Source organism: Meriones unguiculatus, chromosome 9 (genome assembly GCF_030254825.1).
Source record: "Meriones unguiculatus strain TT.TT164.6M chromosome 9, Bangor_MerUng_6.1, whole genome shotgun sequence".
In the NCBI taxonomy this organism is placed as follows: domain Eukaryota; kingdom Metazoa; phylum Chordata; class Mammalia; order Rodentia; family Muridae; genus Meriones; species Meriones unguiculatus.
Genome location: NC_083357.1, coordinates 75,546,336 through 75,568,768, shown reverse-complemented (window position 1 = coordinate 75,568,768; position 22,433 = coordinate 75,546,336). Strand labels below are relative to the sequence as shown.

At 45.1% G+C, this 22,433-nt stretch overlaps 1 protein-coding gene across 1 annotated transcript in view; it reads right to left on the bottom strand.

Annotated features, from left to right (window-relative positions):
• Positions 1-22,433, bottom strand: part of Vwa8 (von Willebrand factor A domain containing 8) — a 332,841-nt gene that overhangs the window by 18,798 nt on the left and 291,610 nt on the right. The window contains exons 38-40 of the mRNA XM_060391483.1: positions 9,512-9,620; positions 6,227-6,383; positions 1,898-2,006 (exon numbers count right to left, since the gene is read on the bottom strand). Of these exons, the coding sequence (XP_060247466.1) occupies positions 1,898-2,006; positions 6,227-6,383; positions 9,512-9,620 (375 nt within the window). The remainder of the gene's footprint in view (positions 1-1,897; positions 2,007-6,226; positions 6,384-9,511; positions 9,621-22,433) is intronic.

Here is a 22,433-nt window from a genome sequence, read left to right as displayed (position 1 = left end):
AGTAACTTCATTTCTATTGGATATTATAAAAGCACGAGTCTGTGCTGAATGGAACCAAATGTATGTGGTGGGCCATCTTGCCAGTTTCCAGCCATACTTTGTTCACTCACCAAGGAAACACCATGGTTACTGGGATTACACAGAACTGTCCAAACAACTAGAGGGTTTTATTACTCAGTCACACAGGATTGGCCAAAGATCCCAGGAAAGAGCCAATTAGAGTCTTCTTGCTTTAGTCACAATCTGCAGTTTTATAGTTTATACAAGGCCTCATCCATCCTTGGCCAGTAGCTATGTTTTTTAAGCAGCCTCATGACTGTGACTTGGGGATTAGAAGACCTGCCTGAGAACAATTCCCCTGTGGCTTACATAAAGATTCAGCAAGGGAACATGTGCAAATGCTGTGTTAGCATCAGGCGGATGGTACAAATGTCTTGTAGTCATATGTTAAAAGTTACACATAGGATGAACTAACGGAGTTGGAAGAAGGTAACAGGGACCTGGCAGATAATAGGATCCTGCCTTGGGCTCAGACACCTGCTTCATTGGTCATACCACCCCGGAAACCACACTACCAGTGCAGTCTTCAGTTTCCTTAGTTATAAAATGGGGACAAAATATCCACATTCCATGGGCCTGTGATGACTGCTGACCAACTCTCACATCCTGTAGGTTTTGAAATTCGGTATCTGGTTAATAAGGTGCAGATCTCTTTCATCTGGACAGTGAACTTTCCCTCAGGCCTTGGCACAGTTTAATTAGATCTTTTTAAAAAAATGAAGACTCAGGCTGGGGAGATGGCTCAGCAGCTAAGAGCTGCTGATGCTTTCCCAGAAGACCGAGTCCAGTTCCAAGCGACACACCACTGTCCCAAGGGATCCAACGCCCTCTTCTGGTCTCGCTGGCCACTGCATGCCCATGGCATTCATTCAGACAGACATACACGCATACACGATAATAAAATGATAATAACAATGAAGTCTCATGCCGGTTGCAGTGGTGCACGCCTGTAATCTCACTTGGGGAGGCAGAGGCAGGTCTCTATGAGTTCTAGGCCATCCTAGTCTACAAAGGGAGTCCAGAACAATCCGTTTTGGGTTAAGACAGAGGATTAAAACGGCACCACACACTCTAATATCTAGGAAAACATGATAAACACTCCTTGAAAAGAACATTTGTGAATACCAAAGAGTGAATTGAAGGCAACAAAAGCCAAAAGCTCATGAGAAGAAAATGTAAGCCTGCAGAGCTGGACAGGGCTCCACATCCCCGACCCCTTCCCTGAGGTGAGGCTTTGCTCTTTTTGGACAAAATAATCTGATTTCATGTGTCATTTAGGGAATATGCTGAGTAGAAATAATAATGTCTACTTAGGAGATACTGAAGTATCTTAACATTTAAAAAAGCTGTACTGGTGCCCATTGGTCCTGAGGCATCGAGGGTATTGTGAAACAGCAAAAAGCAGGGGCAATACAGGGTAAGGGGAAGACAGGAAGAGGTGGTGACAGAGGATATAGAGAAAGCACACTTTGCCTGACCGAATCTGTTCCTTTGCTCCTTCGGTGGCAGGAAAATGATTTGTAGGGAGAGAGTTCTATTTGTGAACTACCAGCAGAGGTGAGATGTACACAGATCTTCCTAAGGGGAGTCAGGAAGTCACTGTCTGGCAGGGTTACTGGTAAATTACTGCTTCCTGGAGAGGAAGAAAGGTTAGATCAGATGGTTCTCTCTTGGAGAACTTCACTAAGAAAATCACAGGATGAGTCCATAGTTTATGTGTCAACCATGAAATGACTTTTTCTAATTGGCCGATTAGGGCTCAAATAACTTTCTCCAGAAGTTTTGGTTTAAGTCCAGATTTTACCTAATTGCCTGTTTGTCCACAAAGAAAAGTTACCTGTAGGTTATCCAGGATGATTCGGAGGGCGTGCACCTGCCGCTGGACAGCTTTTGAAAACCTTTCATAGGTTGCAGCGTCATAGTCACTCATTTGGATCTCCTTTAGCCTGAAACCAGAGGGGTGACAGATGACACCAGCTTACGCCAGGTTTATGTCAGCCTTTTACACTTGCTTATATACTGACACAACTGTAACAACTTCTTGGTGACTTATACTGATATTGAGAAAAAAAAAGAGAGAGAGATGACATCATTAGTGATGTCCCTAGAGTCAAAGGACAGTAATGCCCAAAGTGCACTACAGGTAACTGATGAAAAAACTGTCCCCCGGGACAAAGGAAAAAGCCCTGGCGTTTATCTTTATATCCATATGTGATGGCTTCTCTCAGGCTAACAGTCTCGCCAGGCGGTTCACAACTACCTGTAACTCCAGCTCCAGGAGACCTGATGCCTTCTGGCCTCAGAGGGACTTAATTACAAATAAAAGTACAAAACAAAGCACAGCCACTTAAAGCTACTCCTAAGTAGGGGGTTCTTTTCCTGAGTGAATGTCCTTGGGCTTTCCAATGTGATAGCCATAGTGCACTAATTTAACACACATTTTCATGGATGTCTATAAATAATAAAGGTGCTGATACCAGGACAAAAAAAGAAGGAACACATATCTCAAAAGCCTAAGCATAACACAATCTTGTTAATATTTTTTGTGCATGTGTAGACATAGAACCTATATGTGTAGCCGAAATTATATATAAAGTATATTTATATTTGAGAAGAACCTCAAATGAGAGAACATGAATGGTTTCTATTTTTCCTTCGCTGGGAAACACACACTCAGAATGGTGGAGGCTCATGTAGGTATGTATGCAGTAAGAGCACATCCTGCTTTTGAGTCCTCAATACTCAGCACGGTGCCTGGTACACCAGGCTGACAACAATGCATGCTGTTGTGTGATGCTCTGAAAGCACTGGCTATCAAAAGGTAAATACAGACAAGGCCACGCTAACAGCCAAATGCCACCCCCTCAAGGTGACACACCAAGATGCCCTTCTGTATCCTATTAACTCCCTGTTCTCAAGAACAAAAAGGAATGTGTGCATGAGATTTCTCCTCCTAACAATGTCACTTCTGCTTAGTTTTGATAACCTCTGACTTCTCTATAAATTTCCTTAGGTTAGGTTATACCTGAAGCAGAATTTGGGCACAGTGAACTGTGCTAGATATGCCACATGCCCACTCCATGGGCCTTCTCTAAGAACTCAGATGAGTACTGACTGCGAAAGTGGACCGAACTTGTCCTGGAGCAGGGTTGATGGGAAAGGAGCCAGAAGAGGGAATGAATACACACAGAGAAGAGGACTCAGAGCACAGTGGCCTTTGGAGAGATCAGAATCAGCTTTAACTATACAGCTATCTCTGGGGTGATCGTCTTGCACCCCTAAACATCACATGTGGACTTAATTATGAGGAAATCTGGAAGCCGTATTTCAGGTTATGTCAGCCTTCACTAGAAGACTCAGAGGACACTCACAGTGGCTATGTCCTGAGCTTTGAAGACTGAAGCGGGGAACTCTAAGCCTCCCCTTGCTGATATTCTCAGGACCCCTCCAACTATCTGAACATACATTTTTCTGCTTCCTTTCCCCTGAGCAAAGCTGTGGGGTGCAGCTGCCCCACCTCCTGGAATCACTGTGGACAAAGTGCATGTTGTAGGCCCGGGACATGTTTGAAGGGTGTATTTATCATTATGTAAGAGTCTGGGAATCCGAGTCCTTATTTTACTTTTTCTATACGTTAGACTTAAATACTATAATTTGGATCCAAGTATGAGGAAAACAAACACAAGCTGAGATCTACTGTGTGCAGCTCACTAGTTAGGCAAGTGACGGTGGGTATAGCTTCCACAGCTGTTGTTCACTGGACGGCTTTTCCACATTTGCACAAACACACACTCGACGTGACATTTCAGGATGTGATCTACAAGTGTCCCTCTGTAAGTTGGCCTTAAACTGATCAGTTCCTGATGTGCAGGGCTAATACCTGACTTAAATCAACGCTAACTGAATGCTGTGAATGATGCGAGGAACCCATTGGCCACATTAGGTCCTTTGTACCAGGGAATACTTTTAAGGAATGTGAGGACTGCTGAGTTTCAACCAGGACTGACAGGGGATGCCAGACAGGCAACCCCCAGATCCATAGCTTTCATCGCTGTAGAACTGCTTCTCTACGAAACAAACAGAAGAGAACTGAGTATATAGCGGGACATGAACCAGTCCACCATAGACACCAGGACAAGTACTTACAGGTGATAACCAGTCCCTGCATGCACACGTTATTTTATTCTCTGTGAGTGTTTGCTCCACCTCCAGGTTCTGTCCTCATGGGGCTTACAGCCAGAGGGGAGAAGCAACTACTCACACCAGTGCTAAGATGGGAGAGCGTGGTCACCATGATGGAGACAAGGTATAGCTGCTGTAAAAGCATCAGGACCTGACCTCATTGTGCCTATGTCTCATTCTGTAATCAAAAGTAATCTGATGACAGTAAAAACCTATTGCTATAAAAGTAAGTTTATGTATAAGGCTTAAATGTGCGTTGGTGTGATTTTTGTCTTATTTTCGTTCTTATGTGTAGAGATACAGTCTGCAATGCTTATGACAAGATCAGATAATAGCTTGCATTAGCTTCAAAAGAATGAAGAGCAGAGAATGGGAATGGTATTGGGGGCAGAGGTCCATAGTAAAAAGTTAAAGACAAATTTCTGGTAGTACTAAGCAGATAACTCGTCACATGGGCTGCAAGACCCGTTTCTAAAGGAGCATTGTCTCCTTTTGCTGTGTTGTCTTTGCCAGGATCTCTGTGTTTTATTTCTTCCCTTTCATTCCCTGCTGTGCCCTCCCTTTCACACCTTCAGGTCTTCTCTTTGGCTGAGCTCTTCTCTTCAGGCCTGGAGGTTTCCCCTCTCCTGTAGTCAGTACGTTCAGTTGTCTTGGGATCATAGGTGACCCTTGGTCCCTTTTCCTGTAGGTTCTTAATAGTGTCCCACTCAGCTTTTATTCTAGTGGCAATCAGAGAAGAGGTGGCTTAACTGTGGTTCAGTGCCACGGTGAAGGCACACTCGTGTGCCAGGCCACTCTATATCCCTGCAGGCAAACTCAGACTGGATAATCACATGCAAGGGCCGGGGCATTAACAGCCATTCACTAATTGAAGAGGAGAATGATGCATGCCTAATTATTTTTTTCTTAAAGGAAGCTTTATTATTCATATGAAACGTTGAGCAATATTTTAGTTCTAATAAGACTCTGTTATGACATAACGTCCCTCCCACAGTTTTTGAGAAATTACTGCTACTTTGATCCCGAAAGAGTTAGCCACCTTCCCCACCTCTCTTAGAAGGGTGGGGGAAGCCCCCCCCTCCGCCTCCACGGAGTGCAGTGTAGCATAGTGAGGACAGAGCAGGTGCCCGAAGTCCGAGGCAGGCCAGGGACCAGGCAGAGGGCAACGCCCACGAGCGGCAGGCACGCGTTGTTTACCTGCTGTACCCACGTGCGTCCCGTCCCGAGGCTTGCAGGACGTCCCAGCCTGCGGGTGTGGCAGGCTGGACCTGCATTCTGTCTCTATTGTTCTCTGCTGTTTACTTGTAGGACGTGAAAGCACGGCATGTAGTAACATACCAGATGTTCTACGTGGGAGGAATTTCGTAGCTCACACACACACTTGAGCACGTTTTCCTCTAGCTGTCCCAGCTCCTCCACCGAGCACAGAAATGCAAACCTGCTCCCCACACCTTCAAAGTCCCTCAGTTTGAAAGGCTGTTAGAAGCGGCTTTGTCATCTTTTCACTTTTGCTGAAGAGCGCATGTGGACATCTAGTGGAATATTCTGTGGGGGCCAATCAGAGAAGTCCAAAGCGGCCGGGGTGCACCTGAAGCCTGAAGGCTCACCGGGCTTGAGTTTCCAGGCTCACCCTGATGACAAGCCTCTCCACCCAGGTCCATTTCTCTCTCCAGCTGTTCCAGGCAGACAAACTGGTGCTCTCCGCCACTGAAACCTGCCTTTCTGTCACTGCTGTCTGCCCGGGTGATTCCTCGTACGTTTTCTTTTCTGGAGTGTTCTAGCCCTTATTGCCAAATCCCAAATGACTACAGGCTTTGTCTCATGTTGGCCCAGATATCTGCTTTTCTCAGTTTCATCCTAGGACATAGTCCTTGTGAATTTAGCTTTGTGTGTGTGTGTGTGTTGTGTGTTGTGACCAGGGGGTGGGTGGTCGCACACACACACTAGTCACCTGTGCTGCTCTAGATGCACAAGGCACACTCACCTCTGCTGAAATGCTCTCTGTGCCATCTCTCTTGCAGCTCTCTTGACATGCTCAGGAACTGCATCTTTCTCAACCTCAGACACCTGGTACACGGGGTGGCCTGCATCCAAGCGATAAGGGCCTCCTTTGCCACCAAGACCTGCTGTGTCTCTTCCCCCTGGAAAGAAGACAAGGAACATAGTCACGTATGTGTAGAACCTGGCCACAAAAGTCAGACCATGGCTCTAAGATGGTTCTGTGAGGAATATTAATTGAACTAACTAGTAATGACCACTTCACACCACCTTTGCCCGAACACAAAGATACTCCTGTTTAGGGTAACTTTTCCTGTATGTTAAGGTTCAGTCCAAATTCAACTAGGACTTTATCTGGCGTCTGCCTCGCAGGGATCAATGGTTTTGTGTACTGTTTGCAGCCCTTTAATATTTTTCTTATCAGTTGTACAACAGCTGGGATAGCTTTGTTTTTCTACACTAGAGGAGTGGCTTTACCACAGTGACTGCAGATACTAATTAAAGGGGCAGCTCTTCTTCTAGTTACCTGCTTTCCCTAGAGCACCAAGACACTTAAGTTACAGATGAAATTTCTTTTGTTTTGAAAATACTAAAGCTGGGCACGGTGGCGCATGCCTGTAATCTCAGCACTTGGGGAGGCAGAGGCAGGCAGATCTCTGTGAGGCCAGCATGGTCTAGAAAGTGAGTCCAGGACAGCCAAGGCTACATAGAGAAACCCTGTCTCAACAACAACATATATATTTAATTCACAGAGATTAAATTACTTCTCTGTGACCTCATATCACTTACTTAGCCAAGAGTCAAAGTCAGTTACTGTGTAGATTTTGGCTTTCAGCTTTGAATAATGCACAACACATAAACATCATTAGCTTCAGATGCTTTTTTCAATATAAGCCCAACCTTACATGCCTGTAAGCACATGTCATGGAATGCTGCATGAGCTATTTATACTAAAATGAAAGTTAGATGCCTATGATGCTAGGTACATAGTCTTATAAAGTGATAGAGACGTTGGCAAGTTACAGAGGAATGCTTAATATATGTTCAAATTTAAATTATTTTAAAGCACTGTATTGACCAAAGAAAATATGTATACCTTACTGGCTACATCTAGCTTTTGAAAGAATGGTTTATTATCTTTGTTCTTAGATAACTAGCAACTAGGTCCCTTTGTTTACCCACATGTAACATGGGAAGCAGTGACACTGCACAGCTGAGCACAGAATTGCAAGCCAGCTGCATAATTAGGACAGAATGCCTGAGTTTGAATCTGGTTTTGACTCAATAGCTGGGTCATCGGAGAACTTAACTGTTCTGTGTCTTGGTGCTCATCTATAGCACGGGATGGCAATTCCTGCCTCATGAGAGTTCCACAGAGCTGGGCTGTTTGGGGATATATCTGGCGTGCAGTAGGCACTATGTAAGTGACTGCCCTTGGATAACTATTTGGTTCAGTGACACAGAGAGTGAGGTCATTTCTAGATTCATATGGTGGAAAATTGGAAAGCTTTTAGACTTTGGATAAATTATGTTACTCTCCACCATTAGAGCTTTGATTTGTCTAATAAACGAAAAATGAGAACTTGGCATGAACTCCTTGCCTTATAAAAGTCCAGGGAGGTCATTTCCTTTGGGCAAACATCACGAGACTAGTAATATCTATTAACCACAGAATCTTAGTCTTTTGATTGAGCATGTCTTACTTCATTTAGAAGTAGAGGGTGGAAAATTGCTTCTACAGTGTGCGTGACTCCTGGTCTGCACTGCCAGCAGGTGTGTGGTGGAGAGGAGCGCTGGCAGGCAGTGACAGGGTGCTGAGGGTAGAGAGCTGTGGCCTGACCCACTCCAGGCTGGAGGTTCTCCTTGAGCATGGGTGGAATGTGACCTGTGCATACTGTTTCCAACCACCCAGAGTCAACATTTTGGGGAGAGAAGGAACGAGGGATCCACAACTGTCAGAGATAGTGTGAGTGTGGTCAGAATGGGTGGCATGGCTCCTCAGGAGTGTCAGCTGGGATGGAGAGGGCATGAGGAGAGAAGACTTCTTTTCTCTGATCCACAGTTCTAAATTCATATTATTTAAATGAAAAAGGCTTACAGCTGAACTTGGACTCACACCAACCTCTCCATAAGACAGTGGTGGGAGCACAGTGGGAAGAAAACACTGTGATGATGTAAATGACCAGATGACTTGCCGGCCCAGAGCAAGGTTTAAAGTAGAGAATTCCGAAGGGCACAAATGACAGGCAGGAAAAGACAAGTTGAAGTCCAGAGCTGTGATCAGCTGGAAGATCCAAGGCTGGGACGCAGACAGGACGTTTGGTCTCAGTAGGTGCTGGAACTAGTAGACTCGCATTTAACAAGTGAAACTCTGCCTCTGTGGAGGCACAACTGGGAAGCCAACATCTGGCCAGCTCGTTCCACGACACATTCCATATGGATTAAATATTGTTGGCTTGACACTAACTTCCAGATCAAAGGACACTTCTAAAAATAGCCTTTCTTTAAAGCTGGTGCTTGATGAATAAACAGAATAGGCAAGAAGTCCCGGGCTTATTTGATAGCATATTGTCTCAGCACAGAAACCCATTTCCTGCTGAGGTCTTCAAGGCCAGGAGGCTTAGACCATCCTGGGGGAAGGTGAGGGCCTGAGCTGTGCCAGCACTTCTCCTGGCTGAGAGAGCCAGACAGTGCGCAGTCTGGCCCTGTTCCTGTGGGCCAGCACATGTGTCTGCTGCAGCTGCTGGGAGGAAAAAGGAAGACGGCAGCTCGGGAACAATGGTCTAGGAGGGCAGCCAAGAGGAAGGAATGGCACCCAGCCATCAGTGCAAACCACACCAACCTTATCTCCAAACTGCGTACCTCCACACTCCCCCTTCTCAGATGTGGACAAGGGCTATTTCTTCCCTGGCTTAGTTGTTCAAGAACTCGCTATAGATTTCTGGCACAATTCCAAAGGCAAGGAATGGAAAAGAAGGGATCAACGCACCAACGACTCTGTTCTTTGGCCCATCCACTGTGCTCCATGCTCAAATACAAACCAAGTTAATCTTTAGCATAGCCTCGTGAAGCAGGGGGTGAGTTTTAGGTCATAGTGGCAGAGTCTGTGGGGTTCCCAATGCCGGGCTTTCTGTATGTCTTAATGTCATGCAGCGGCAGAGGGAGAGGCTGAGAAGGACAGCTAGTGCCTGGGCTATCTCAGAGGTGGCATGTCGGCCCGATGGACTCAAGAAAACTTGTGAAGACCCAGGAAAATGTCTGTGCTACCAACCTGTTCCGCCGGCCCATGTGTTGCCACCCACATGGGGTATGTTGTCTGGGTCCTCCTTGCCGTGCTTAGGGGCGCTCACGTCTTCGTCACTGTCTCTTTCAATCGTTATCTGAAAAGGAAGAGTTGAACCACCATCACTATCCTGCGAGCATCAGGTGCTGCGTGACTGACAGAACTGTGTCCCTCTCAGCTCACGAGAGGATGGGTCATCACAGCCAACATCCATTTGGTTGGGAAGGAAAATTAGTTTATTAAAAAGAAGTTCTTCGAAAAGAGCAGAGCAGGAGCTGAGCTGTTTCCAGCTATAGAGTTCTGACGCAGAACATGCTCTGAACATTTATGGAAGGCCTGCGATCCACCAGAAACAGGAACGCGGATCCAACCATTTTCCCAATGGGTTAAAGGAACCGGAGCCGCCTCACTGATCTAGCCAAGTCACCACATACACATCAACCCATTTCCTTCTCAAAGATTATTTGAGCAATGTCACTTTATAAAAATGAAATCTGAAAAACAAAACTCAGAAAATATATACAGACACATGCAATAGATCTATGTTTCACACACACACATATACATATAAAAAATTGCTTTTATTTTTTAGATAGCTGAAATGTTATCATATTGTTTCCTAATTAACCTGTTTTTTCGGACTGTATTTATGATTTGTGGGATTCAAATAAGTGACGTCTCAGCTCTACCTGTTACTGTCTGCCTTTGCTTTTCATATGCCCTCCAAAGTTCTTTCGTTGTTTTAAAATGACATGCCAGGACATGCACGTGCGCATTCCTGCCCAAATGAGGAATGGTGATCAGAACTGTTCACCCAATAAACTACAGACCATTTCTTAAACTTTCGTGGCCATCTTGGCCAGCACCGACAGCTGTGACTGATTCAAGGAGTCCCAATGTGGTAAATAAGCCAACGGGGTGGTGTTTCAGTCCAACCCAGGTATGGCTAAACAAGAGAGACACCAGTTTGCTTATAGGGACTTTGAGCCTTCCAGCAGCTCACTCTGGAAGCACAGTTCTGGGACTGGGGTACGGCTTACCATGTGTGCTTGCACGAGCACTCCATTCAGATCTCACTCTTGCCAGCCACTTTAGCCAATGGCTGGACTTCAGGCTCAGTGGGGGACCTCGTTTCAAAAAAAAGAAAAAGCTGAAGGGTTGTCCTAGTGGAGGTGTCTGCTGCTGAGACACCTTGGGGAGGAAGGGCTTTACTTCATCTTTCAGCTTAGGCCATCAGGGAAAGAAGTGGGGGCAGGGATTCGAGGCAGGAACTGAAGCAGAGACTCTGGAGGGATGATGCTTGCTGGTTTGCTCCCCATGGCTGACTCAGCCTACTTTCTGTTCCCACCCAGGCCCACCTGCCTCACGGCAGGCAGCACCTGCAGAGGATCCTTCCACATCAATCACAAATCAAGAAAGTGCTCTACAGACTGGCCTGTAAGCAGTCTGATGCAGGCATTTTATCAATTAAGGTTTCTATCCCAGGTAACTCTAGCTTGTGCAAAGTTGATAAAACAACAACAAAAAACTAACCAGGATAATTTATCCCTCATCAATGTGACACATCAATACAACGCTATTCAGTTGTAACTTTTCTTGTTTCTCCCCAAGATCTCATCTTAGTATCACAATATAAAATACAGTATAACTTCAAAAGCTCCCAGTTTTTTAAAAATTGCAAACGCCTGAAAAGTCTGTTGGAAGGTTGAAAATCTCTCAACTGTATGCTCCTGTAAAATAAAAACAGGCTACACACTTCTTCTTCTAAGAGGGAAGAATACGCACATTTACAGCCCAGTCAAAGAAAAACAACAACAACAACAAAAATCTGTAAAGAGCTCAGTGTCCACTGGGTCAGGATCCTATGGGCTCCAAAGGGCTTGGGTAGTTCCACTTCTCTGCCCTGCCCTGCACAGCACATGAAAAGTTTGGCTCAGGCCAGCTCTTCTCCACCACTCCACACCTACTGCCATTCTTGGTGGTCCTGGCATCTCAGATATGCTGGGGTCTCCACGGGCTTCACCTTCACCAATGGCCTCCTGGCCTCTCTTTAGGGACTCTGGCCTGTTACATGGTGCTATGCCTTAGCCCCTCTCCACGATCCCTTCGATCATTCGGTCTCCTCTGCAACTGAGGCTGAACCTTCACCAACGGCTTCTCTTGGCCTTTTACAGTGCCAAGTCTCAGCTGCTTTCTATGACTCCTTCACAGCTACAAAACCAGTACCACCTGGGAGACTTGCTTACATGACCGGGTTCAGCTGCCTGCAAGCAAGGCAGCCAGCCCTCCTCTCTCCTCTCTAGACCATACCTTCTGTGTGCTAACTCTGGGGAAACGTTCTCAAGAGGCTGCACCTCAATGAGGCTGGTGTCTTTTCATCCCCAGCTGACCACCATCAACTGTCCCAGTAAAGCTTTCACTTCAGTGGTACAGGTCTCTTGTGGGTTTTTTTTTTGTTGTTGTTGTTAATTACAGTTTATTCCCTTTGTATCCCACCTCTAGCGCCATCCTTCTTCCTTCCCTCCCTCCCTCTTCTCCACTCATGCCCCTCCCCCAGTTCACTGATAGGAGAGGTCTTCCTCCCCTTCCATCTGATCCTAGTCTATTAGATCTCATCAGGAGTGGCTGCATTATCTTCTTCTGTGGCCTGATAAGGCTGCCCCCCTCCCCCCCAGGGAGATGATCAAAGAGCAGGCCAGTCAGTTTATGTCAGAATCAGTCCTTGTTCCTATTACTTGGGAACCCACTTGGACATTGAGCTGCCATGGGCTACATCAGTGCAGGGGTTCTAGGTTATCTTCATAAATGGTCCTTGGTTGGAGTATCTATCTCAGAAAACACCCCTGTGTCCAGATTTTTTTGGTTCTGTTGCTCTCCTTGTGGAGCTCCTGTCCTCTCCAGGTCTTACTATCTTCCCCTTCTTTCATAAGATTCCCTGCACTCTGCCCAAAGTTTGGCTACGAGTCTCACCATCTTCTTTGATACTCTGAAGGGTAGAGTCTTTCAGAGGCCCTCTGTGTTATGTTCCTGTCCTGTTCCCTGTTTTCCCCCTCTTCTGATGTCCATCCTCTTTGCTTTTCTGAATGAGGATTGAGTTTCTTATCCAGAGTCCTCCTCCTTGCTTAGCTTCTTTAGGTGTACAGATTTTAATATGTTTATCCTATATTATATGTCTAATATTCACTTATGAGTGAGTATATACCCTGTGTGTCTATCTGCTTTTGTTATTGGTTCCCTATACTTAGTGTAATGCTTTCCAATATGTAATATGAATCAGTTCATTTTTGTGGCTGAAAATATTCTATTGAATTGACCATAGTACATTTTACTTATAGTATTTAAATTGGTGGACAGACAGACAGACAGATATAACAGTGTTACTTCTTTTCTAATTAATTAACTTAATCACTTTACATCCTTGTAGCAGCCCCTCCTTCCTCTCTTCCTGTTCCTATCCTCTCTCTCTCTTACTCCTCCACTTCCCTTATTCCCCAGAAAAGGTGTGCCCTCTATACTCACCCACACCAGCTCATTCAGTAGCATCAAGACTGAGTGCATCCTTTTTCACTGTGGCCTGGCTAGAGAGCCCCACCAGGGTAGGAGTGATCAACAAGCAGGCAACAAAGTCCATGTCAGAGACAGCTCCACAGATCTCTTGTTAATCCAGCTGATTCTTCTGTACCAGACACCACTGATTCTCAATTCAAAATACATCACGTGAAGAGTCTAATAACAATCTTTGAAGGATTCACAAATTCCTCTCAGAATTTCTTAAGCAAGGCCCCCATCACCTGCAATGCTCTCAGCATTATTTTTCTAGTTCTATGACAGCATATTAAGCTCTTTCACTCAACGGCTATTCCAGCCCAACGTTCTAAACTCATTCTACAATCCTGCCAAAAACAACATTTTCAGATCTGTCATAGCAACACCCCATGAACCTGCTACTGATTTCTCTCCTAGTAACGTTTCTGCTGCTGTGACAACATGAAAAAAGCAATTTGGGGAGGGATGGCTTATTTCCAGGTCACACTCCAGTGTAGGAATTTAAGGCAGGAACTCAAAACAGGCACAGGTCTAGTGGAAGAACTGTTTCTGACACTGGCCTTCACTTTGGATTGTTTGTGTCCTTTCTGGTTTGTTGTTCATTTTAAAATAAAGGAGGAAGCAAGAAAAACAAATTTCTATGTGACAAGAGGCTTCACTTTGATCCAACATTCGCTCTCTCCTGCATACAATACATACAATTTAGACAGTCTGCTGAGAATTAAGTGCTAAAAAGATGGCAAGGCAAAAGAGGCCCCTCTAACAGCCTGCTTAGGAACCCCCAAGTCATGTTTTTGATATTCCAAGGACACTTCTAATGGCTATCAGTGAGGCAGATAGTGGGCTAATTGCTTTGGGCAGAAAGGAGTAGCATGTTCTTTGCCACCGCCAAGTGTTATCAAGGAAGGGGATCTGTTCACACCGCCCACAAGCAAGCCTCATACCAACTCAAAAGGAGACATTTCAAAATAGGCCAATTCTCCATAGAACCAGCCACCAAACCTGATTTATTTCACAGAAACACATACCGTGAAATTCCAGGGATATTTAATTAGAAGCAGGGCATCTGGGGAGTTTATCTAACTTGGAATCATGTTATAAATGCCAGTAGTCTCACTCACAGGAGCCTATTTCTGTAGGTGGAACAGGGCAGCCAGCTGCTCCTGCAGACAGAGGTATGCCAAGGGGCACTGGCTGCTGAGAAAGCAGATAAGCTTCTGCCTTCTGCCGTCTTTCATGAATATGCTAGAGTGCAGCTGAAAGGCGTGTCCCCAGAGAACTGGGCGCATCTACCAGAAGCACAAGCAAGTCACTCCAATGAGTGAAATACACACTGCTGAAGTCATACAAGGGCGGGGGAGGGGGGACCATTTTCCCCAAACCAGAAAACAGTCCCTCATAATTTTTGGTGTAACTCAACACGTGTTAAATCCCTTGACATATTTCTCACAGTGGATGTACTTTAATTCCTACTAGGGAAGTGTGATATAATCCTAAGAACCATTATCCTCCTACATATGAATTAAATGGAAGAAAACATGGATGTTTTAAACTGCGACACATAAAATGTTCCAGAGTGAAGTAATGAGAAGCCAGACTCGAGAAGGGACATGACTCACCAAAGCCCTATAATTCTGGGAAAGGCCCATATATTTTAGGCTCCTCCTTGAGTTCATAATTAAAAAAAAAAATTCAGTAAGATGATATGAATAGCCAGATCATAATTCTCTATGAAGGGTGACTCCTGGAGGGATGACTGGACCACACAGTTGATTATCCTTTCCATATGGAGATGAGGTATGGCACGGCAGACACTTCTAGGTCTCTTCCCAATAGTCCTTCCCTTTCTTCCTTTCGGCAGAAGCCAGCTGAGTTATGGGCAGCAGAATTAAGCCACAGCCTTTTCATTTGGCCATACCATTGACTGGACTAGAGATGGGACCTGAGATGTCAGAGAAAGTAGCAGGAGGCTACTGAAAGAGTTTCCTCCCAAGTAAACAAGGGTGGTGCGGAAATCCTTCCACTACTTGGTAATGCATTATCCTCACCATCCCTCAGCACACATGCATGCACACAGAGACACACATGCATTCTCTTTTTCTTCCTGCCATCAGACCCACAGTTCATTGGAGACATGATGGCTAAGTGCTGTGGCCTCTGCCTATGTACTACATGACTACAGAGGGCGGCAGTAGAGAGGAGACCACAGCACTCAGGTCATTATCTAGCTCTGACCTAGTTACTTAGCCCTGATCTTCTACATGATTTCCTTGTTTTTAATTGCTGAGTAGTATTCCATTGTGTAGATGTACCACAATTTCTGTATCCATTCCTCCGTTGAGGGACATCTGGGCTGTTTCCAGCTTCTGGCTATTACAACTAAAGCTGCTATGAACATGGTTGAGCAAATGTCCTTGTTGTGTACTTGAGCATATTTTGGATATATGCCCAGGATTGGTATAGCTGGATCTTGAGGAAGCACTATTCCTAATTGTCTGAGAAAGTGCCAAATTGATTTCCAAAATGGCTGTACAAGTTTACATTCCCACCAGCAATGGAGGAGGAGGGTTCCCCTTTCTCCACATCCTTTCCAGCATGTTTTGTTACTTGAGTTCTTGATCTTAGCCATACAAATAATATAGGATAATCATACTAAAATCTGTATACGTAGAGAAGCTAAGCAAGAAGGAGGACCCTGGGTAAGATGTTCAATCTTCATTCAGAAAGGCAAATGGGATAGACGTCAGAAGAAGGTGAAAATAAGGAACAAGACAGGAGCCCAACACAGAAGGCCTCTGAAAGATTCAGCCCAGCAGGGTATTAAAGTAGATGCTGAGACTCAGGCAAACTTTGGGCAAAGTGCAGGGAATCTTATGAAAGAAAGGGGAGATAGAAAGACTTGGAAGGGTCTGGAGCCACAAGGAGAACAACAGAACCAAAAAATCTGGGCCCAGGGGTCTTTTTCAGAGACTGACACTCCAACTAAAGGACCATTCATGGAAATAATCTCTGCACGGAGGCAGCCCATGGCAGCTCAATCTCCAAATTGACACCCTAGTAAGGGGAGCAGGGGCTGTCTCAGGCATGAACTCAGTGGCTGGCTCTTTGATCACCTCCCCCTGACAGGGGAGCAGCCTGACCAGGCCACAGAGGAAGACAATGCAGCCAGTCCTGATGAGACCTGATAGGCTAGAGTCAGATGGAAGGGGAGGAGGTCCTCCACTATCAGTGGACTGGGGAAGGGGTATGGGAGGAGATGAGGGATGGAGGGTGAGATTGGGAGAGGGGATGAGAGTGGGGCTACAGCTGGGATACAAAGTGAATAAATTTTAATAAATAAAAAATTATAAAGGACAAAAAAATATTTATATTAAAAAAAAAAAAAAAGACTGCCCCTCTCTCACCAGTAACTTCTGTGTGTCCAGATTTCCATCTCTGGCAACGCTGTCAAGTTTGCAGTTTGTGTTTAGTCCTTGTCTGATTTGGAGGTACATCTGTTTTCACACATACACAGTGACCTTCTGTTCTGTTACCTCTCAGCTTTCCTAAAAGTAGACTCTCAACTTCTGATCACTAGTAACCACGACTTTCACTGCTGCTGTAGTATGCTTGCCTAGCATGCTGGAGGCCCTAGGTTCACCGCCTCTGGACAGCCTCCCACCAAATCCATGATGGCATTGGCACAGCAATCCCAATTACTCCAGTTGTCTGCTCTTTAAGAACACCACAAGGCAGCCACACTTTAAGTACTGTGATTAATGATAGTTCGGGTCTTTTTTTTTCATCCTTTGATTTAAGGTTCTGGAATAAAAAAATCAAGCAGAGATACAGGAAGAGGATGGGGTGTGTGTGTGTGTGTGCAGGAGGCTGACATGCTTGGCTGTGACATTCTGGGTGAGCGGCAGTGTGCCTGGGCCCTCTTCTGTCCCACAGAGCCCTATGTTCTGGTGTGAAAGAATTCTGTCCTTTTCCTGTGGGATTTTCCAGATGATCACCTGGCACTTTCCTCTTGATTCTGGGCGGGACCCCTTTGTTTACTTCCCCAAATGCATTCCACCTCAGCTTCACATTCTTTCTTTTTCCTGCTAAGCACCCCTAGGGGCTTTTGCAATTTTCATTTGGGGCTCAAGTGATGTGCTTGGTACATATTTTAAAATGTTGGAAATTATAGACCTAAACACCCTTTCTCCACCTAGATGTTTGGAATATACCCTATGCTATTTCAGTATCTCAGTTTACAGAATCTTTGGCAAAGAACTTTGTCCCTGGGCCTCTTCTCCAGGAGCCATTTCTGTGCAACAAAAATAATCATTCAAAGTAAAACGAGTAGTATTTTACAGATCTCACAGAGTTGAACTCAAAGGTGAGGAGAAGGATTACCTTGCTAAGGTTTCTGTATCTTTCATTCCCCGACAGTGTAGCCAAACTGTCCTTGTATGTAATAGGTACCTAATGAACACGCATCCGAGCTGCTCAGAGACAGACTTATAAGAGTTAACGTTCTGCATATAATTTCAAATTAATTTTTTTTAACTTCTCAAGTAAGTAGATGATGGGCCTTGTCCAGTCCTGTGGGCCAGCCCATAACTGGAACATGGCAGGGCCACTGGCCAGCAGATACCTTCTAATAGGCAAGAAACACTCCTGCCTGTTGGCTCTCAGTGGTCCTTAGATTCAGATCCTGTATATCCTCAGCTTGACTCTCATCCCTCTGGCCCAGCTTCCCATGAAGCACTGGAAAGGCTGCCAGCCACAGCTTTATGAGTCCATGGAGATGGTCTCTACACTTGCTACCAGGCCCAAACAAATGATCTGAGTGGCTGCCCAAAATAAGACAGGGTTGCAAAATCCTCTGCCCAAAGCTATTTCTCACTGAACTTTGAGTACCCTGCTTGTTCTCCTAAATTCAAATAGGAGTAAGAGATGGAGAAGATTTTCAGAAAATCTGGAAATACAGAATGAAATGTGATGGAATCAAGGTGATTATTATTATTATTATTATTATTATTTTTTGTGGGGGCCTTACTTAAAAATAAACCTTTGAGGGGAACTAGATGTTTTTGTCATTGAGTGCAGGTGAGTGCCAAAAAACAAAAAAACAAAACCCAAACATGAGTATGTAACAAAAACTGGCACAGCTGCAGTTTACTTGCATAGAAATGCTTCCATCCTGCTGCCACCATGTAAGAGGACAGCCAGCATTCTAAACAGCCACAGAAACAACATGCTAGCTAAATTCTGAGGCAGGAGGGGCAGGGCAGACGGTCACTCCTTTCTATATCCCACCTCTTCTATTTTTGCCTGGTATTTTTAAGAGCCTTCAAAAAGTTGACGTTCAACACCACTGGTCTCCAAAGTCAAGGGGAAGAGTAGTGATGTAAGGTCACCTCAAACGTGATAATGTTTTGCTCTGCAATATGAAAGGTGGCCCTGGCAGTAGGCCCTTAATGACCTGCATTGTTATTGAAGCTAAATGGAGTTTATGATTAGGTTTATTTTAGAACAGAAAGCAAAATGTATAGCTTCTCCACTCTCCACAGGTACAGCTTTGTGAGGTGCCAAGGGCAGCCAGGAAAGAGAAGGGTGAGTGGAAAAGCCATTCCTATCACCACAAGCACAAGGTGGTTTTGATATGCCCCAGTGTCTAGAAAACTTGGAAGCGACCATCACAACTATGTGCAAAAGCATTTAGCATGGGGAATTCATTTATGAAAACAGGGTCACTAAGTAAACCAGAACAGGCAGGTCATTGCTGCAGATCTGGTCCCTGTGGGGAGGTATTTCTAGTGACAAACTTGGCAACCGACTTTCTCTTTTTGATGTTTCTGCTGGAGCCAGGCTAACCATCATTTCTTGTAGGTACACCATGATGGCTCACCATCTCCAGCTGTAAGCATGTTTACAAAACCCCTGCCTACTGTGCTTACCCCTGACTTCCCCCCAGTTTCCCCTAGGTACCGGGAGTCCTTATGAAGAAACCACATGGTGACGCTCAGAGATAACAATCTTCCCCTTCCCCACAGGCTCAGCATGGTGACTTGCGCACTCTTTCACAGCCACTCTGGGTCAGGACGATCCATCAGCATCTAACATCCCAGTAGGAAAGGCAGCAGCAGGACTAAGCCCACTGCACAGCTCAGGGGTGGAGAGCATCTGCGGTTTGGAGCTCAGTGCTCTCGGGGTGAGGAATCTTCCACGCTGCTCCCTGGTTCAAAGCAGCACCCAGGCATGTGCAAAAGCAACAGATTAAGTAATAGCATAGACACCTTTATTATAGCATACTTACATATGCAGTATTTAGTACAGAGATCCACACATACTTTTGTATGTGTTCATGTGTGCTTGGAGGCCAGAGGTTATAGCTTTGGGTGTCATTCCTTATGTGCAATCTACCTTGTTTTTTTCCTCCTTGGTCTGAACCTCACTAACTAGGCTAGGCTGTTTTGTCTATGTCCAGTTAGCCACTTGTCTCTGCCTCCCCAGTGCTGGGATAACATGCCACCACTCCTGTCCTTTTTGACAGAGGTTCTGAAAATCAGACTCAGGGCCTCACACATGCACAGCAAGCACTTTACCAACAACACTTTCTACATATATATTTTTTAAAAGAAGATTTATTTATTTACTGTAGGTAAGTCTTTTGCTTTTGTGTATGCATGTGTACTGTTTACATGCCTCGCTTCTGTAGAGGTCAGAAGAAAGTGTCACATTCCCTGAAAGTGAAGGTATGGATAGTAGTGAGCCATCATATGGGTGCTAGGAACTGAAGCCAGATCATCTCAAGTACTCCTAAGTGCTGAGTCATAACTCTGTCTCTAAACATACCCTTTCTTTCTTTCTTTCTTTCTTTCTTTCTTTCTTTCTTTCTTTCTTTCTTTCTTTCTTTCTTTCTTTCTTTCTCTTTCTTTCTCTCACTTTCTCTCTCCTTCCTTCCTTCTTTCCTTCTTCTTTCTTTCTTTCTTTCTTTCTTTCTTTCTTTCTTTCTTTCTCTTTCTCTTTCTCTTTCTCTTTCTCTCTTTCTTTTTTTCCAAGACAGGGTTTCTCTGTGGCTATCCTGGACTTGCTTTGTTGACCTGGCTAGCCTCTAACACACAGAGATCCACCTGCTTCTGCCTTCTCCAAGTGCTGGGATTAAAGGTATGTATCACCATGCCTGGCAACATACATATTCTTAAAAGAAACTATTTTTTGATAAACTAGCTCTAGCACCAGCCAGTGCTACAGGACATGAAGGAGGATATGACTTGGGTCCTACCCTTGTATTGATTCTGGGTGAGTACTTAGAAGCCAGGATGATGACTGAGGGACAGGCACTGCCATTAGAGCCATGTCAAGGCTACAGAATGGCTGCAGTGCTGGGGACTTTTTAGTAGGAAGGGAGTATTACCAGACTCAATGAAAATACACTTTAGTTCTTATTTGAAGGCCCCTTACTATGTGAATAAGTTCAGAACTCTACATATCAGCAAGTAAAGCTCTCCAGTTACAGTTAGAGCATTGTTAATAAGATACAAACTTGTGTAAAGTATCATTGGTATGAGCTACCCAGTGATCAGAAACAGTCAGTACAATGGCCAAAACTAACCACGGGCTTGAATAAGTAAGCAGGTGAGTAGGTTATCTTCTCTTTCATTCAGTTCTAAAGTATCGTGAAAAGTGTATGTTTGCCACTTCTCACTTATACCCCAGACTGTTTCTTTTCCTAAGAAGACTAGAGCCCTTCTGCTTTTCTCTGCCTCCTGCATGTCTCTGAGTTCCTTCAGCAGCACTGGTCTTGGGAGGTTCTGGGCTTTAGGCAGCACAGCCTTTGGAAAATGGCACTGGGTGGGTCTGGGCTGAGGGTTCCATGGCGTGGGTCATACTGAAGAGACAGAACACAGACAGGGGCTTGGTCTAAATGGGGTGAGTAGGCTAGCACAGACCTTCCTTCTTCTGTATCCTTCCAGGGTCTATCCTGCCCAGCAATTCTTCATGACACTTAGGGATATCTTCCTGTCTGTCTCCTATGGATACTGTGGTACTCCAGGAACGAATGTTCCATCGTATCAGGGCTGTGTTGCCCCATGAGGCAGTTTAACAGAAACACAGCCTCTAAGCCACTCCTGTATCATTTTGGCATGATTTACTGCCGTTTTCCTAGGTGAGGCATGGAGAACTAGGGTGGGCATCGTAAGCACAGATGCTAGCCAGGGAGGGGGCTGACAAGTCCTAGTAGTATTAAAGCAGGCGGTCACAGCAGACAGTAAAGGGGCTGAAGGTGAAACCCGACAGCCTCTTACGGCTCCGAACCTGCTGAGTGACTCTGGGCTCGCTTTACCCTTCTGGGCCTTGGTGTTCTCTTTTTCCAAATAGAAACTCAGACTATGTCCTTTCTAGCTGCAGACTCTTGATGTGGGTCCTCAGCTCTAGCACTTCATTTCTAGGTCATGGTCCCAGGAGCCAAGTGAGTAAAACAAAGCTGAGCTTACAGAACGGCATGGGATTGTTACTTAAACAAGCAGCTTTACTCCAGAATGGCTCACTTGGGTTTACAGTTTTTCCCCCGTGGCAGCTTGATGTCTTGGCAAAGAATGCTTAGCAGGAGTTAGAAAACTGCCCTTTCATAGTATTTCTGGCACTAACTGGAGAGTTGGTTTTGGCTGAATTTCCTTATCTTCCCTTAGTGTTCTTGGAGTGGAAAGTGAGAAGGCTGGCCGCCAGCATGTACGTCAGGTGCAGCTTTGCTGAGTGATCTTGTTTCCCGTGGTTATACAGTGTGAATCAGGTGCAGGGGTCAACTTTAGTAAAGTTACAGGGAATGTGTGGTTCATGCAGTGGAGGTAAGAGCCAAATGATGAGCTTCCATGAGGGAAGGCAGAAGAGGATGCTGTAAAGAAAAAAACCATGACTGTACAGAAACATATAAGCAAGCAATCTGGGAAAAGACAATTCAGTGACCACAGAAAGGGGCTTTCTCCTGAGCTCTGCGACATGACGGGCCCCACAGACTTCAGTTTAAACTACATAACGTAGTCATGCTGAGGTAAAGCGTTATGTGCCTCTTTGTTCCTTGCCAGCAGGTATAGTGGTCTGCCCTGAACCACAGAGCTGTGCCCCTGACGGTCCCTGCAATCACAGACAGAACTGGCCTATATCACACAGAACTACAATAAGGCTGGTAAATTAGTAAAAGATGAACGATAAGAACCAAAAACAAAGAGAATAACTGTAACAAGAGGCTGCAGTCAAGTTTCCAGTACTATCACTCTTGCACTTAAAGACCATAATTAAAGGTTCCCTGAAAACGAGCACTGTGATACCACAGCTGACAAGATGACCAAGTGACCTATGGGTAGCACAGACTCATGTCCTCAATGGGACACAG